The sequence below is a fragment of the Thermobia domestica genome, chromosome 4 (genome assembly GCF_964235325.1).
Source record: "Thermobia domestica chromosome 4, izTheDome1.hap1.1, whole genome shotgun sequence".
Lineage (NCBI taxonomy): Eukaryota > Metazoa > Arthropoda > Insecta > Zygentoma > Lepismatidae > Thermobia > Thermobia domestica.
The window spans coordinates 297,835,615-297,850,997 of NC_137457.1; the positions used below are offsets into that span (position 1 = coordinate 297,835,615).

The window sequence follows — 15,383 nt, forward strand, 5'->3', positions numbered from 1 at the left end:
AAAACGCTTACAACGTAATCTTTTATTTTTGTTCTGCGTTAGTATTTTACTTCATTTCTGGTATACACGAGCAATCTTCATTAACCTAAACACGTAAAGGTTTTCCTTTAAAACAAACAAATCCATCAACAAAGAATGAAGAGACTTAATTTTTGGCCAGTTTTCGCTGATAGTGAAGCGATGTACGTTTTCCTCACAAATGTCTAAGTAGAATGAATGAATAAAATAAATAAATAAAAAACCTACTTTAACTCAATGACTGCTAGTAAACGACGGTTAATATTTATGAAAAATACTAACCAATAATATCTTGTCCAAGATTTCCACCAAATCCGTCATCTCTTATGGGAGTATCGAATTCATTGGCCGGTTGCGTCGGCTCGGGGGCAGATGATGTGGAGGGTTGCACTTCTTTTTCCTTCTCAGTGGATGGTCCAGGGGCTGGAGCTTCTGGTGGCACCTCTCCACTGTCACTGAACAATAAATTTGCCTACAAAAAAGAAAAGCATGTGTTACATTTCCCAATCCTGAGACTTGATCTGTTCGACAGTGGATTTTATTATGTCAATTTTCTTTGCTTGACCCGACCCTGTTAGATATTCTTGTGCACATATAATCTGTAACTGTGCCACAATTATTCTTTATTTATATTCACAACTAAGTACTTCCACATTCATAAGAATACGTTCCAAAGCTCCGAGTAAGATTTACATGACCTTACAAGACCAAACATAAATACACAAATTATTCCAGATATTTATTTCATTATACTTCCAATTCCATGTGGGAGTTTCCTTTATTAATTGTAATCCACGTAATTCTCACATAATCATCCATGAAAGAACATATGAGAATCCTAGATTACCTAATCCATCTTGATTTGATTGCAATCCTACATGATTTATGTACAAAGTATCTATCCTAGCAACCAATATTCAAGGTAAGGGCATGTGCCAGTATTCTATAACGATGCGTGTCCATAGCCATGTAGCCCCACTCCCCTCTTTACATAGACTTGACCTAACCGTGTCCATAGCCATGTACCATTATTCTCAACAGACCCCACTCAAGCTCTTGCCCATATGATTCGGTCTTTTCATTTTTTCACTACAAAAAAATCCTATTCAAAGTCCTATTCTCCTGCGACTTCACCTCAAACTCGTGAAAGCGAATGATACATCTGTACTTCCTGAAGCAAAATGAACCTCATACATCAAATTTAGTGCCTTTATGTTCAACAATTTTCAAAAGGAACAAATAATAATTAGCAAATGTCCCTACGAGTTATTGCGGGCAATATTTTGCGTTCTTCCTTCTGGACCTTTCAAACAATTCGTCTGAAATTTAAACAGCTCATATGAGCATTTTAATTAACTAACCCCATTTCTTTTTCCTCCCATTCTAGGTCAAACATTAAACAACGGTGAAACATATATTTAATTATTTTGAATGAAAAGACCAAATCTGGAAACTTAACGCATCCGGACATATAAATACCTTCATATAATAAATGCAACCCCCAATTCCCCTCTCTTCCCTTCTGAATCAAATATCAAAAAACGCTGAAACATGTGTTTGATTATTTTTAAATGAAAAGATCAACTTCAAATTTCATGTTTCTAATTTATAAAGGGCCAAACAAGTGTTTCCTGTGCTACCCTGAAAGTTTAACACTCTCGGGATACGCCTTGAATCCTTTAACCCTGTCTTTTCCTTATGAGTTTTAAAAACAATACATATACTAACATACTTTAAATATGTACAACATGGCAATTATCACAGTATAGTCGTGGTTTATAATATATGTACATTTAAAAGGACATTTATGGAAATGATCCTAGACCTTCACATTCCGTACCAAAAAAGATTTCGAAATACGGCTTATATCTGCAAAGTCCACTTTCCCTCCTCCTATGTCGCATTTCTATAAATCTTTTCCCTACTGGTATCTTAGATCACAATTCCTATTTGCTGTCCAAAGTTCGAGTTTCTAAGCAGTCTGGTTAGGCGCTTATCGGTCATTCAGGACTTTAACATATAAAGAGATAAAATACATTATTCCCTTCGAGCTAGATTTTTCGCCATCAGATATTCGTATATTGTGCCACAACAGGCTCTAAATACCTAACTTTGTGGCTGTAAGTAGAGGTTCATTAAAAGAAATTAAAATTTTCCCTTCCTCCCCTGCATTCACCAGAAAAGCTCTTATATAATGAATGACATTCGTGTTGATGAAAGCATGTCAGTATCAGTTAAGTAATACTATTAGTAGTAGGATTTAGAAATCAGAATTCTGGGCTTTCGGCAACTATGACCATGTTAGCCCGTCACGGATGAAGGATGACATCCCTTGGGGATCACACTACCCGGGAAAAGGGAAGAAAGAGGCCTGGAACCTATATGTTAGGTACTATCCTAACATTTGTTTGGTGTGGATGAGAAAAATCCAGGAAAACCTCACTCAGAATGGCTGGATTAAAAAAGCTTCTACTCTTTTTCAACCGAGTGTCCCCACCGACTATTAGTAGTAGTAAGTAGCAAGAGAAGGTAATAGTTGCAGTAATACGTGGCAAGAGTTGCATTGTTTCTTATGATATCATTGGTACACTTTTCCCAACAAATTTCACCTTTCTTATCTTCGCCCGCCCTTGCATCCGGAGATGCTAATGATTGCAACCGAGATATGTAGTATTCTTGTTTCTCCCTTAAAGCACAATTTTTACTTGTTTTCCGTTCAAGCACTGCATGAACTAATGTTTTTTATGTAACATTATGACTGGCAACACACTTTTTTTCCATTATCATTGGGAAGACTACCAGTGTAGAGCCAAAATTGCTGGTCCGATCTGAAAAATTCCAACACTTTAAATCGAAAACCTATCACTTCCAGCAACTTTGTTCTCTTTACATTTCTTGGTACCTGCACTCACGGCCTATGGGAAAGGACTTTAAATTATTCAAATACATGAAACTTCAGGACACAGAATAACATATGAACAGATTTATAGAACGATTCTCTACCGCTGACAAAACCTAATTCTATTACACCCGACTGAGACAAAAATCAGCAATTCATACCATCAGTTTGTAAAATAAATTTTCTGCAATATACAGAATGTGGTGTTTGTAGACTCACCTTCCAAAACGCCAAACTTCACCAAGAATTACTAAATTACTCTGCTGCGAAAGTTACTAAATCTTTTAAAAGTCAGGAGCTACATAATGACAATGCAAAGGGGTTGTCATGCAAAAAATAGATGCTATAAATTGACCAATCTTTCACAAGTATACAACTCATATAGTTACTTTAAAAAAAAACTGTCTTAGTTCTCCTACAGTTAAGAATATGTATAATTAGCTAATTAAATGTAATAAAAAGATAACAACTAGAAGACTGGAAGTATCACATTACCTGTTCTAATGAAGGTTCCATATTGGATGCATCACGCATAAGTTCAGGAGGGGAAGCATCAAAGCCCATGTCACCAAATCCTTCGTCATTAGTAACAAGAGAAATATTCCCGTAATCTTCTCGCATTGTAATTTCTTCAGCACGGGATTGGTTTAACGTAAACTGGGCTTGAATGTCAACATCACTAAAAAATATTACAAATAAATGCATCAAACAATACATTTGAATACGTATACCCACATTTTTTTATTGATACCTATGCCTTACAATAACTTACTTCCAGTATCTCGCGTTCAATTCATATCAGTCAGCGACAAAAGTTCTTTCCGTTTGATGAAATTAGTTTTGTAAATAACTTGAGAATGGACGGTCAATTTGAGTACAGATTTCAGTAAATTAAAAAGAATGTGATTTTCTGTACGTTACCACCACCCTTACTCCCAAAATAGCAGCCATACCACAGTTATTCTCAAAATAAATTTTACCAAACGGAACGAACTTTTGTTGCTGACTGCCCACCTTCACAGAGTTGGAAATATACGTAAAACAATGTATTCATAACTTTTATCTACATAATCCTTGAAACTACATAATCTTCCTACACATGGAACGTAAGCTGTGTCAATGATTTGCACATCATTACCTCGTGAGTGTTGACGTCCAAGTTATTGAAACTGTTTCTCATGTAAGTATTGAGTTGAGTTGATTTTAGTTTAGCGTCCCTTTCAGCAGCGAGGCTATATGAGACGTGGACTTACTGATTAACGTGGAATCCGAACCACATGAACTCCCGCCGGGAATCGAACCCGGGTCTCCCACTCCAAAGGTCATGCAAGTATTGAGATTGGCTGCGAGTTCAATGACCCTTTTAAGCACCGACGCTATATGGCATGGGACCTACGGTTTATTTTATTAAGTGGAATCCGATCCACTATTCGGGTTTATATTCAGATTTCGTAGCTTTGTTTAGTAAGACTGGAGTCAAACATATTTATATTTCACTACAAAATAAATACGTAAAAATTAAAAAAAAAAAAAAAAAAAAAAAAAAAATCGTATACGGTAGTGAATTCAAACATTTTCAAAACTAAAATTCAGATCTATAAATAAAACTTTTCTAAGATTTTAAATCTGTACAGGAATACGCATTATACTGCTTATATTCTAAAGCTTACTTTAAAAACTTTGAAAATAATGGTGCTTACTTTGCACCTGTTGTCCACTTCGCTTTACTTCATGTTGATATTTCAACTCACGTGGGAGTTATGGTCGCAAACATTTCTGATCTCTTGCAGCCTGTAATTCTTATAATCTCATTAACTGCTTTGGTTCGGAAATTCTCTGGGGCCGTTCTCTTTAACGACAGTACAAAAACAGTTAATAATGAGAATGTAAGAGTTCCTGCCTACAAGAGGTACGAAACTAGTTCCGACCACTACTCTCGCGCGAGACGAAATATCAACATAAACCACAACGAAGAGAACCACGGGTGCAAAGATAAGCACATTGTTATATGAGACGTACCATACAGCATCTATCAGCAATTTTACCCAAAAATTGGTTATCATCAAGTGAAACGAATTTTCCTACAGGTAAAATAAACTTTCTGGCTTTCTTCACAATGCAAACGTTCAGAGAGGCACTGTTAGTATTTGTTCTCGTGAAAGTAATCTCGAGAGAAATTTCAATATCACATTAAGCACCACAAGCAACAGTTAAGCAAATAAAAATTATCATGCTTCATTTCTTTTTCGTGATTTTGAAATAGAAAAATGATAAAATTACTTTTGTTTTAATATTATTTTTGTTACACTATTTACAGTGAATGTAATTCTCAATGGATTTTTAAATCTTGGGTTAGCTATCAGGGTGTCTTCTAAAATTCCAAAATGAAATTTCGTGGCCTAAAATTTCGTAATATTCTCAAGAGCGAATTTGGGTGCGAGATACGCCGAATTTTCATCCATGCGATAGAAACGTGCTTTGCTTACGATTTGGTAGTCTAAAGCCGACCATAGACATTTTTGGTGATAAATTTTGACATTTTATACAACAAAATTTTCCAATCTGTACTTACATTTGTGCAGTAAAAAACCAAAAGCTAAATTTCTTGACTTTCATGACCATTTTCTGATTTCGTGACCGATAGACACCCTGGCTATTAACTAAAAGTTAAGGAAGTGGGCGGAGCTTAACACAGTTAAAAATATGTCAAGGACATAACTGTTAATCATTGTTTAATTCAATACATTATTTCAAAACCCTTAAATCTGAAATTTGGACTACCCTTACTTACTTCAGCTCTGGCATTGCTGTGTCGAAATCATGGAACACTTCAGGAAGAGTAATTGCATTCACAGCGGCTTCTCGATTTTCTTCCGGCAGATCGACCATTCCGGGACGAAATGCCATTTTGATCTTCACGAAAGCTTCATTGCAATCGGCCAACAAGTATTTGGCCTTTCGTGAATAAATACGAACAACTCCTAAGAGTAAATGTCCCGATGTCCGAAGGGCCATTTTCACCTGAAATAAAACATGAAGAACACTTTAATAGTAAATCTCTTTACAGTTCAAAATATACTTGCGGAATTTCTGCAGAACTTTAAGTTTATCTTAAATGCCGAAGAAACTTCAATTTTTAATTATTAGAGATTTCAGGAACGCCTATTAAGTTCGGTACTGATCCAGCACTACGACGCAACTGAAGAACTAAATTACTTAATGACAGACACGATGCATCAATTAATCAGAAAAAATCTACTGAGCAACTTACCCACAGAACAATTCGACGGGGAAGTATGAGTCGAAATGTTATATGGGCACTCTAGTCAGTACATTTTTATTTTAAAAGCTACTCCAGTGCTAATCAGCAGTCATTCTAATAAATGGTGCTGGGTGATTGCCGCAAGTTTTTTTTATTATTATTATTATTATTATTATTATTATTATTATTATTTTAAACTCTAACAATGTAAGAATACCGAACTAAGGGCGTCTTCCCAAATAATAAATTTTGTCAGTTCGGAGCAGAGTGTAGTTTTTCCCCTGCTAAATCTAGTTTTCGAAAATGTTCTGAGGAGAAATAGGGGTCTAGCAGTACATCATTGTACGCATAGGCTTGAACTCGCATTCACCATTACATGAATATATTTTATTCAAATCGTAAGGGATCAATCTTTTTTTTGTTTAAAAAAGACTAATTAAGAAACATTATATAGATAAATGGAGGAGATAACCGATTTTATACCACACCAAATTCTTTATAGGTGCAACTTATAGAGTTTAAAAAAATGAAAGCATCAGTACGCAGGGGACAAAGATTAGAATCCGGACACAGCCGTGCATCTTTTCACTGTCCGTGTATAATTGAATTCGAATCTATACTCAAGATGACGATAAAAAATACTGGAAAGAACTCCATGAGTTTCCGTTTTTTCTTTTTTTTCCTATACAGGCCTGAGTTTCCGTCTTGTTGGAAAAAAAAAAGACCAAGAAAACAATATATGTTACATGAGTAATATATTTCCCCTAATCAACTAGAAAAAATGAATCATAAAAAAATAACTTACTTTATCATGAAATTACAAAACAAGTAATAAACAATTCCTACAAGAAGCAAGATATTAAACATCTAGACTGAAATTTGAATCTGTAACTTTAGTCACATATAAAAGGAAAAAAAGCGAGTCAATGAAAAGGTGTGGATGTATAATAAGGCGCTGCTGAAAATACGTAGCCTAACTCAGAAAGAGTACAGGTAGAATAATGAAATTCTATAGTTTTAAAGAGCACATCTTTGTATGTAAAGAAGACAAATTTTTGCATTAATAACGAAATTCTATTTTTTTTTTTTTTTTTTTTTTTTAAAGGCTCCTAAAGTGACTGTGTCCAACTAGCGAATTTCATTAACATCGAGATCAGAGCTGTCATGAAATTTATATTCTACCAAGGAAAGTTATCGAAGCAATTCATGAGGAAATCAGTGAAACACTACGAGATTTTCTTTTCGTCATATGCAGTGGTGAAGAAATGGGAGTCACAGTTTAAACGTGGCGACTTCTCAACAGTCATGCTCCACGTGCTGAAGACAAAAACCAGGAATGTCTAGGAAATCATGGATGAAATTCATGACACTATTCTTGAAAATCGCTAAATCTCGCAAAAGTGAGAGAATTTTTTTTAGCATTTCATAGAAACGTGTCGGCAGCATAATCCATAATGACTTTGGCACATGCGCAAGCTCTCGGTAAAATGGGTTTCCAAAACTGTCACCAAATCAAAAACGTAAAAGAATGAGAGCACCCAGGAAAGTCATCTCCCATTTCGACTGCAATGCCAACAAATTTCTCTCACGAATAGTAACCTTGCAGATTAGGTAAGTAAAACCTTTTCATGGTGCTTACAGTGTATGTAAACTGCACACACTGAGAATCGTATGTATTGAAAACAGCTATACATTAAACAACAGAACTTAAAATTAATTACCCTTTCCGTTAATATGTTTACAAATTAATTATTTGACGAGACTTATTATGATTTGATTATACACTAATTAATCCTCCTAAAGTATTTGAGGTAACATCATTTGATGAGATCATTGTAGATAAATATAAAAGGTAAATATTGATTGTGTTTGGATATTTTTTTTTACTTGTTTATTGAGATACAATTGCCCAGGAAGGCTCGCTGCAACATAATATCCAATTCTAACAATAATGGATTATTATTACCCTTCTGATGTGTGGCATTTTTAAAGGAAATTTTGAACTTTCACGTAGCCGCTGCTTCAGCGCTATCCATACGAACAATGCGATTCATGTCATTTTCTTGAGAAACAAACCAACTTTCAAATGGCTTCAACAAATTTCCATCCTAAAAAATCCCTTCTGGGAAATTTTTGCTCTCTGAAGCGGCCACAGCTAAAACTACATGAACATAGTGTACCTTGAAATACATTATGCGGTGCAAGTAGGTAATGTGTGTGTCAAATTTCACTGCGATATATTTAACAGATAATAGGGGGAAGAAATACCTCGCCATAATTGCTTTCGAAGAGGATCGAACCCAAGAAACTTCCTTGTCTCTTTAAGAAGACTTCCAAGAACCACTCTTATCGTTCTGATATTACCACACAAGGCATTCGAAATAATACAATTATCTTTCACTTACACAAGTAACAAACCAACAACAACTTCACACAAAAAACACTGTCACCGAAAAGCAACTGTTAGCACGGAACGAAAAATTTCAGTATATAGATCGGAAAGGGAAAGTTATAAAATTCATTTATCAATACTTATGCATTAACTGTGCAGCTCAAAAACAGATAACAGTGGTGAAACCTGCCCGCCTCCTTGCTGGAACAGCAAAACAAAATGTTATCACCCTCTCATAAAACATGTGACTGTGCTTCAAGGCTAAACTTCAAGTGATATCATCACACACATTTTTGTCCCCCATCTGCCAAAATATATTTCCTGTTGTTGACTGATTATCCTCAAGAAATGAAATGAAATGAAAGCAACCAAGCAAGAAAGAAAGAAAGCAAGAAAGTAAGAAAGAAAGCAAGAAAGAAAGAGAGCAAGAAAGCAAGAAAGAAACAAACAAACAAACAAACTTCATTTTGTAACAGGATATTTTCTAGAGCATTTTAATAGAGGGTATATGTGCGTGTATCACCGTATGATACATACTCGTTAAGAAAGAATACCATGTTTCATCTACATAAACATCGTAATACAAAGTAATATTCATAATTACTTTACAATTACCTACCTTCGGTTGCAAAATACCATCCACTGATTTCTCAATGTTCGTCTCAAAAACATGTGCTTTTGTTAATTTCTTATCCCAATGGGCAGCAAGCCAAATACGGGCCAATGGGCCCTTCTTGGCCAAAACAAAATGAGCGTAAAACATCTTCGTTCAACGCAGCTTCACTCAGAGGAAAAATCTAATCTGAAAGAAAGAAAAGTCATTTTTTATCTTCTTGTTAAATACTAATTTCGCTAGCTAACACCTAGGTGTTAGGGAAATTCAAATTAGAAAGAGTGTATGAAAAAGAAAACGTTTCAAATGTTAACACTTTGAACGTAAGCTAGTTAAAAAAAAAAAAAAAAAAAAAAATCAAAATAAGCCAATACTGAACTCACTGAAGCACTTGCATTATTAACTTGAGTTCAATATTGGTTTATCTTATCCTACAGTTCATTAAGTACTTTAAACAAAACCATATTTCTCGCAAAGGCCAACACCTATTTTTAAGATTATATACACTGACTTCTTCTGCACCTTCGGTATCATCCATAAGGCTCTTTGCTAAAATCACAAACCAGGCAACGAAGAATGTCAAAAATAAGATAGTAAGCCAGGCAATTTAGATTGTGAAATAAACAATTAACTATTTCGAAACCTTTCCTTATAAACCAGAAATTTGGGTGCACAATTTATTAGGCCTACATCATAAAAAAGGCACCCTATTTCCAAACTCAAAGGCTAGAAATTCTGTTTTGCAGTTTATAACGTCATAACCACTCTAATAACTACTTCCAAACCCAGACTAGAAATTCTAGTATGCAATTTATGGCGTCATAATCACTATCGACTAGAAATCCTGGTGCGCAGTTTATGACGTCACAATTGATAAGCGCCCAAATTTATATACTATACGAAAAATCTTCATTAGTTTAGATCAGTGATGGCCGACATGTTTAAACTAAGGGACAGCATCATAGAAATGCTTATGTGGTGAGGGTCACAACTTCGTATGATACTTGACGTTTATAATATACACTCATGACACTCTATTAAAACATGAATCGTATGTGTGTTAAAACATCAATAATCAAAACACAGATAACAATACATCGACATTTTCTTACTCATACTGAAGTGGCCCTGACTCAAAAGACAACTAAAAATAATGTAATTCTTGAGGAAACACTTTGCAATTCTGAAGTGTGTTGATATAATGCACCAGTCTTCAACACAGAGTTGCCAGGTATCAATGATAAAATCCCTCCAATAAGACTTCAAAACCTGTTTTGCTCGAAAAATATCCTTATAATCTTACGGTTGGATGAAACTATCTTGGATAATTTCTCAAACATGGAAACAAAAAGCAAAAAAGATTTTAAATCGCAAATAAAAACATATACCTGCCCTCAATGGAACTGGCGTTTAAAAATATTAACAACCACTCATTTTTCACGTTGCAGAGTGAACAGACATGGAAACACTTAAACTTCAGATACATAACGTGCCAAAATAAATGAAATAAAACATTAACCTAACTAATCAATCTTAAATTTATTTTTGGTTTCCGCGCCTAAATATATGTCCATTCTGTGAATTAGTCCAAGTCGGTACATTTTAACAATTTTTAAAATTTTTAGGTACTCAAAATATATAAAAATGCTAAGACTTATCATCTAGAGGGCCCGTACTTGGCCATTTCTGGTTTAGATAATAGCGTGTTGTCGATACTAGCTGGCTGGCTTTCTAAATTTTCGTGCTTTCCATTACCTAAGTTAGCACTAAAATTCGAAATCGTGGCGGTTGACCTTACCAAAGAGCTAAGAACTGAAACAGAAACTGAAGTATCTTATTTTTTTCTTCTTGAAGTATCCTTGTCGACATTTCTGTAAGAATGGTAGTAGTGCTCACAAATGTAACGAACTTCTAATCAGGATCGTGCTTTATCATATTCGAACGAATTTACGACATATGAAGAAAACAATAAGATTTTTGATTTCCTTTTAAACATTAAGGGTAATATCGAAGTTACAGAAGACAATTCAAGATATATATGACCTTCATTAATAGCAGTTCGACTGTTCTTAAACCATTAACCCTAAAGATTTTTAAAAAAAAAAAAACGAAATCATTCACAAAATGAAAGAAAAAAAATCAAATGTACGAAAGGTAAAGTAAAAGAAAACCTTTTATTAGTATATAGTTTTCAAAATTAATTTTATACCACTAAGCGAAGATGTAGAGGAAAGTGCTATCTGACGTCAGTAGGACTTAAAAATACATTACGCAAGCACACCTGCAGCGTTAGTGTGACTTCATTATGAAATGTTACAAACTACAATGAAAAGTCTGCAGAGCAGATACTATTGACATAATAATTTGTCCGAAAATCAGAGGTTATTCAGTTCACGTGGTTAACTGCATGCACTATACGGTACATACGAGCATAATTAGTTATAGAAGTACAGGAAAATATCGAAATACTGCACTTAGTATTCGAATTACTGGGGGAATTTTCAAAATAGGGTGGGAGAAGAGACATTCCTCATTGAAATCTTATAAAACCAACATTCCGTCAACAATCTGACGAAGGGTCGTATCTCAAAATTTCAATTTTTCAGACATAAATAATAATTACGTGGACAGGAAAGCAGTTTAATATGTAATAACTCGTCACCTATTCCAGATAATCATTATGTCAAATTATTGATCATTTACTGCACATTTAACTTTTTCCTCCTCTGTGGAATTATATTTCATTTCTTTCTTTATGTCTGAAAAAGTGAGAGTTTGAAATACGACCCTTCGTCAAATTGTTGACGATTTGTTCCTTTATCTTTGAAGCTTAAGTTCCAAGGGAACAAAGTGTGAATTTTTCATGAAAAATAATTAAGTTCTACATACAATTCTTGGACATTCGGCAAGCAAATTAAAAGAAGTACACTTCGAGAAAATTGGAAAGGAGTTCTGGAGAAAATGAAAGGAATGTGATACTAGTTTATTTAAATCCAAGCCTCCCTCCAGAAAGAAAGTAAGAGACGGAAAGGTTACTGAAATATTAGGTGAAAAAATAAAATTATAACGTATCATACTTAGATACCTTTGCTAGGTAGTCACTACATGCAAGAATTGTCTCTGATCCGGTGCAGAGCAGGGTGAACCTGTTAGGACCGCATCCATTGCTGTTTTTATACACCCTTTCCTCCTGTGTATTCATTTTAACAATAAAATTACCATTTCTATAACAACTTGCAATACTGTACCATAAAAAGAAGTGAGAGTGGGAATAGAGAAGAACATCTGTGTCCGTAAGAGCAAAGCGAGTTAACTTTACAACCTACACTTCAGTATATCTTCATCCGCTGCGAAAAGTAGATCTTGTTTATATTTGTCTTTTTCTTTGTGATAGTGTTAGGTGTCAACAGACTCTACTTTCTTCATATGGTTAAGCAGGGTTCGCTGGTTTAAACCAGCTATATATATAAAACTGCTTTAAGCCAAAAACGAAAAAGGTTCGTTCTAAAAATCGTTTTGTTTTAATGTTTAGTTTACTATTGATAAAATACATTGAAATGCCGTACTTTTTTGAGGGGTGGGCTCATACAAACTCGACGAGAGGCATTTATTGATGTCAGAAGTATCTTTGGTATCTATTTATGTATAAATGGGTCAGAGCCAAAGTGGACTCAAATAATTCGTATCTTTATTCACTTTTCTTACCGATATGCAAATTAAGTCGTGGTATTTCTTTCATTTGGACTAATAAAAGTAATAGTGAACTAACTTGGACTGAATTAGTTCTTCTGTGATGTGCAATATTTTGAAATTGTCCATATGTAATTCTGTATAATGGTTTTACTTGTGCAACTGTTTAACTTTTTGTTCTTTTGTAATGACTCATGACAATTAGACAACTATATTAACAAGTATGTAAAGTACAATGTATTTTTATCAGGAGTCCTTCGTGAGTGAGTTGGCAGACGTATCGCATTTGTGGCCAATTAGTCCGGTTTCGAGTTCAAATGAAGCACAATTTCTTTAGGATATAAGTCGAGAAACGGTTTGGATTCCGCTTTAAGCTTATGTGACCCCTTTCAGCATAACCCGGTTGTTGCATAAAAACACCAAGGCGAAACAAACTTATTTCTGTCCATATGTGATATAAATCCATAGAGCAAATTAAACAAAAAAAAAAAAAAACTTTTTTTTCCCAATAAAAACCATGGTTTTTGCCAACCCTGTGGTTAAGTATCGATTGATTATGTAAATGACGTGCAGTATGTGATGGATCTCTGGTTGGGTCGGTTTGCTAAGGTGGTGAAGTATTGTGTGTTTACACGTAACTTCGTATTGAGTTCATTGTGTTATATAAATTTACTTGAAAGTTATACAACGAGAAGTTGTTGGAACAGCATCTTTTGATCAAATTGGAAAAGATTGCTATACATGAGGGGCAAGAATGAAGTTATCCAAAGACAGAGCAGTTGTAATCGGCAAGTTAATGGAGTAAAATACTTTTAGCACGTGTGCGCTTTACGTGTAACATATTTTGAATAACCAAAGTTATGTGTTCAGAAGACTGCTGCTTCTGAATTTTGAAACTGTGGTAAATACCGCTGCATATTTTATTGTATATTTGGGAAATTATGGGGTTTTTTCCCCTTGAAAATGGAAATTATTTTGATTATTTCTTAAATACTGTGTTTAAAATGTGGTGGCGTGATTTTGGTTTTAAAATAGGGATGGCATTTAGTGTCTCCACCAAAATTGTTTCATGGCTCCAGAATCGAGTACCCTTTATTTGTCTAAATTGTGATAAAGGTAGAAAAAACGCGCCTTGCGGGGCTTGAAGACCCTTCGCTTGCTCAGCTATATTTCGTGAAGTAACACGGGAGATCTTATATTCGCAAAATTGTGGGAGATACTAAATATCAGGCGAAAATAGTGTGAAGGATACTATTATACACATGAGTGTATGTCTGATGAGGATCTTGGTTAGAAGATCGAAATATAAAATGTAAAGTATTCATTTGGGTTGAGTTTAGAATTGCTCCTCCGTTAGGAAAATTTACACGGGAAATGAGGTAAGAAATGATGATTTGGAGTTCTTACGTGATGTTTAGGTGTGTAAAAGTTTGGCAGTAAAGTTGTTTAATACGAAAGATATGTCAAAGTGGGTACTATTTGCAAGATGCAGAGGTTTCGATGATTCAGCAGCATGCCCATTTTATGTCGAGAACAGAATCCAATCAACCAGTGTGGAGCTTCTAATCCATTCCTACTATTATTACTACTGTACTATGGATCCGTATAGTAAAACTGCACTCCGCATAGTATTTTTATGAAGAGTACAGTCTTGTTAAGCAATTCAGTGTTATATTTCTGTTCTTATTTGCAAGACGTGCAGCAATGCTATATACAGCTTCGGGTTTAGAGAGGATTTGCAAAATTTAGCCTCGGGGATAAACACGCCCCAGTTTATCTTCGTACGTATACTAAGCATTCTTTGTAATTATTTTTATGCTTTCCTAACTTTTAAAAGTGGAATTTTATTTTATTTCTTACATATGTTGTTGGCACTTGCTGTTTTAAATATGGCGGCGTTTTTGACTCCAAAATAGCCATGGAGCAAGAATACCATCCGCAGCATTGGGCTACAACTGGAGCGGCCCTTGTGAAGTCCACCAAGGAAAGCTTTTGCCCATTAACAATACATATATTTATACTGCGAAAAAAAGTATATAGCATGGGTGTTCGTTAAGGAAGGTTTCCTTGTAGTAAATTTAATACTACTTTCGTTTCAGAAATAACGACCGCCTAAATTTCAGTGGTCTTTCATTTTGAGATAATAAATTTCAATCATAAAACGTTGATTTTATGCTGAGGGATTCTTAATCTGTTCCCTCATTTACTTACTTTACATACGTACTGCGTGTAGTGTTTCTTACTGCACAGCTGTATTATTCAATATTTCTAGTTTTCTACTTTAGTCAGAGGTTTGACGCTTGATCGTGTAAGTTCCTTACACGTTAGACTTGCCATTTTCACGCTGGTCTATTGTAAACTACGAACTACAGTTTACATAATATGAATGCAATGCCGAATGATATACACTACAAAAAGGCGCAACTTTGGTTACTGAAGACAGTAATCTATTTCGTGCTCCCTCCAAAATGTTCTCCTCACATTAATACCAATATAAGGCTTTATTTCA

At 34.7% G+C, this 15,383-nt stretch overlaps 1 protein-coding gene across 2 annotated transcripts in view; it reads right to left on the reverse strand.

Annotated features, from left to right (window-relative positions):
• The window catches only part of vtd (RAD21 cohesin complex component verthandi), a 50,685-nt gene that overhangs the window by 34,530 nt on the left and 772 nt on the right, over window positions 1-15,383 (reverse strand). For both annotated transcript variants that reach the window (XM_081756311.1, XM_081756312.1), the window contains exons 2-5: window positions 9,191-9,373; window positions 5,709-5,938; window positions 3,413-3,596; window positions 301-490 (exon numbers count right to left, since the gene is read on the reverse strand). In XM_081756311.1, coding sequence (XP_081612437.1) covers window positions 301-490; window positions 3,413-3,596; window positions 5,709-5,938; window positions 9,191-9,334 — 748 coding nt within the window. In that variant the 5' untranslated portion in view covers window positions 9,335-9,373. The remainder of the gene's footprint in view (window positions 1-300; window positions 491-3,412; window positions 3,597-5,708; window positions 5,939-9,190; window positions 9,374-15,383) is intronic.